Source organism: Centrocercus urophasianus, unplaced genomic scaffold (genome assembly GCF_019232065.1).
Source record: "Centrocercus urophasianus isolate 14NV4802_14NV808 unplaced genomic scaffold, USGS_Curo_1.0 seq_11, whole genome shotgun sequence".
In the NCBI taxonomy this organism is placed as follows: domain Eukaryota; kingdom Metazoa; phylum Chordata; class Aves; order Galliformes; family Phasianidae; genus Centrocercus; species Centrocercus urophasianus.
The window spans coordinates 76546099-76549813 of record NW_024884253.1 but is presented as its reverse complement, the minus strand read 5'-3'; the positions used below and the strand labels follow the sequence as shown (position 1 = coordinate 76549813).

The window sequence follows — 3715 nt, the reverse complement described above, 5'->3', positions numbered from 1 at the left end:
AAAAGTTGTATTTTCTTCTGATGTTTATTCTGATGTTTATTCTTCTGTAGTTTATTCTGATGTTCACCAGAGAGCATCAGAATAAGAATTGAATGTTAAGACTGATATCCCTTCTTCATTATCATCAGCTGAACCTCATTGCAAAGCTTTACACAGGTGCCAGCACTGTCACTGTTAGTACTGCACCTGCTTCATGAGGGAACGGAGGGTGACAGCCTGTTTATTAAATTTATCCAGTGCTAACTGGTGCTCCAGGGAACATTCAATTTCAATTTCAAATTGAATTTTAATTTTAATTTTGTGAAAAGGTACTTTCAAACACACAGCAATCATCATATTGAAAACCAGAATAAAGCAAGCTTTCAATTGTCTGGCTAGCAAGTATTTGAAAAAATCTTGTTGTAGGCAGTAGCTGTAACAAAGAACAGGATTGCTGGTTTTAGAGTACATGGAAAAGCATATAAAATAAATGAACATGACCCTTTGATTCCAGTAATTCTCGTGACAAATTTGCCTCCTAATTCTAGTGAACCTCTAATCCACTAATAGAGAAGCATAAGCTCTATTTTAAGTTGTACACAGCATAATGAATAGTAAATAATTACTTCAGCAGAATAAGGAACATTATCAACCAATATGCACTGTGACTCAGGCAAGTTTTTTATTTTGTCAGCAGTTGGAACATACAGCTGCTCATATTTGTTAGTATTTCACAATCAGCATTACATTTATTTACTCACTTACAAACTGCTATGAAGTGCTACTTCCTAGCCAAATAAATTACAAACTGTAGACATCACAAACACTACATAGAAATATGAATTACACATAAATGGAATACAAAGATGGGAGGGAAGGGAAAGAGAAAGAAGTGTTTGCTCTTAAACGTGTAACCCAAGTTCTGATGAAAAAAGATTCTAATGGCTTAGAAGGCTGTGCTGTATGCTGAATACACAGTAACATATCCACTTCAGTCTAATACTTGCCAGGCAAATCACAAAGCCCTCTCAAGCTACAGCAGCATATAATTTCTTTGAATGTTTTCCTGAGCTCCTGACTCCGAAATGCATAGATAAGAGGATCAATGATGGAATTGCACATGATGAGGATGAGGTAGAAGTTAAAGTGGGACATGAAGCACACACAGTAAGGGTTGTAGGGGCAGGAGATGTAGAAAATGAGGTGCAGAAAAAACGGGGCCCAGCACACAACAAAAACTCCAATCAGTATAGTGAGAGTGATGGCCCCTTTCATGTTGGCCCCTTGGCGAATGGGGCCAGTCCCTGGTAGAACTGCTATCTTCTTGATATGCATCCGAGCCATCATGAACATGTGAACATAAAGGGATGCCATGAGAATGAGCATGGTGAAGAACATGCTGATAAGGCAGATGATGACAACACTGCTGTCAGAGTAAATAATGAACAAAATGCCTGAGACAGTGCAAGCAGCCCAGATGCATGTGATGATGACCCCTACGCGCTTGACCGTCATGATATTATGGTACTGGAGGGCATAAAAGATAGTAAAATACCTGTCCACTGCTATTGAGAGGAGGCTGCAAATTGATGCAAGCAGGGAACTGCAAATCACTGAGTCAATGACATTGTCAATGTTTATGGTAAAGCTCTGTGCATCTGTATCTGTATTGTTTAGCAGCGTGATGACAATAGTTTCTGATCCATTAGATACACTCACTAGCATGTCAGCCACTGCCAAGCTACAGATGAAGAAGTACATGGGTGAATGGAGGTTCTTGTTCTTTGCTATTGCCACAATGACCAAGACGTTCTCCAGCAAGCTGATGATGCCCAGAGTCACAAACACTTCAGGGGATACAAAGAGTTGTTCGTAGCAGCCTCCCGAGGAGTGGCCCTTTGCACTGGGCTCGCTGGCACCCCTGTGCAGTCCGTTGCTGTGGTTCCAGAAATGGAGAGGCTGGAGTGTCCCACGATGCTGGGTGAAATTCATCTTATGGAGAAACCCTCTCAGCTTCCTGCTTTTAAAACCGTCCTTTTTGTATTCCTCTGAAATCCTCCTTTTGCTTTTCAGTTTGGGAAGAAAAGAAAAATGAGGCAGCACTGAGGCAGTAGTTCAGAGCACTTTGCTGTTGTAAAATAATGTTTCAAACTCAGAGATGCTGGTTTGCTCTCTCACAGATGCAGATTCTGATCATCGTCACATTTCATCTTGGTGATCTGTATCACTGAGTCCCAACAGTATGGAAGTTTGCATCAGATTCTCCCCTAAATTCACTTCTTGCTTAGTTCACTATTATGCTGCAGGTCATTTTTTTTTTTTTAAACTCTTCCATTGAGAGAGGTAAATGTAGAATGCTTAGGTGACTGCTGCCGAGCAGAAACTAATTTCAAACTCCAAGCACCAGTCTCGCTGTCAGGCAGTGCATGCTGACTGCCTGCTTTATGGTGTGTGGAGGAGAAAAATACTGTGCACTCTCCGCCTCTGCTTTGCCTTCCAGCCAATGGGACTCGGCGCTGCGGAAAGTCAAGGGGCTGCTAATTCTGAGTCTCTCTGAAACATCACACAGTACTGCAGACTTGGATGCTGCACAAGCTTCCAGTAGCAACAGGCAAGCAGAGGGGCTACAAGAGATCTATTTTCCCTCTTTAGTTTTCAGAATAATATATTAGCAGTGATTTTGTATGAGCAACGTTATAGCTGCATACTACCAGTCTTACAGAATTTCCTGAGATGAACTGATGGGTTTTTATTTTTCAGACGGTGATCTGCCTCTTCTGTGGCATATAGTTGCTCTGCTTTGTGTATCGGGCAAAATAGAAAAGGGATTAGGAAGCAAGAAAATATTTATCTCCTATTGCTCCTTTCTTTCTGACCTCCCACCCATTGTTAATTTTTCTGTGCCTCAGTTGTCCACTTGCAAGACACACTGTTGTAAGGCTGCATTATACTGGCTAAGCTGGTTGTAATTTTCAAGGAATGGAGACCATCCAGTGACCAAAAATAGGGGAAGGAGTCCAAAGACTTAATTAGTTTAATAAATTTTCCTAAAGAAAATAATTTTATTCCAGATAATACTCTTCTTCATCATCCTATTTCCATGAGGGAAAAGATAATAGAGTTGACTTCTGAAGCCTTGCCGCCATCAGGAATTAGGATGCTGCACAGGAAAAAAAAAAAAAAAAGACAGTACTTAGAACAGATGTAGGAAAGCAACAGGAGATAATGTTGGAGCCTGTGGGAAATGTGGCTCAGACACAAATAATGACAACAAGTCATGAATAAATCTAGTAAAATCCAACCAAATGTCTGTCCCTGCGTTTACCTGACATGAGCTGAAAGTCAGCTTGAGTGCAGCCTGGTGAGGAAAGCCCTTGAGAAGAAGCAGTAGAATATCAAATAAATACAAAGAAGTAGAGACAAAAGTAGTTTCAGTGTTTGAAAAAGTGCAATTAAAGACTAAAAACCAAATATATGAAAAGAAGCCTAAATTATAGGTGGATTTTTAAGTTACAAAAGCTATGTGAGAGTCAGTTGTTACACCTGAGTGTAATTTTTGCAGTGATTTGGTTTGAATGATTATTTTCAGTAGCCTAAGAGAAAGGCTATGTAAGCATTTGTATCTGGTGCAGAAGTCTGTTTTCCTCAAAATATTTTTCATCTTCTATGCATTAGCCATTTTCCAAACGAAAGCTGAAGAGACGCAGGAACATAGCATGCTTGTGGAAGCACAGCT

The 3715-nt window shown here is 40.2% G+C and overlaps 1 protein-coding gene across 1 annotated transcript; it reads right to left on the bottom strand.

Moving 5' to 3' along the window:
* Window positions 1-703: 703 nt before the first annotated feature.
* On the bottom strand, window positions 704-2361 carry MC4R (melanocortin 4 receptor). The gene has a single exon (XM_042839944.1). The coding sequence runs from the start codon at window positions 1969-1971 to the stop codon at window positions 976-978; it is 996 nt and encodes a 331-aa protein (XP_042695878.1). The 5' UTR covers window positions 1972-2361; the 3' UTR covers window positions 704-975.
* Window positions 2362-3715: the final 1354 nt, after the last annotated feature.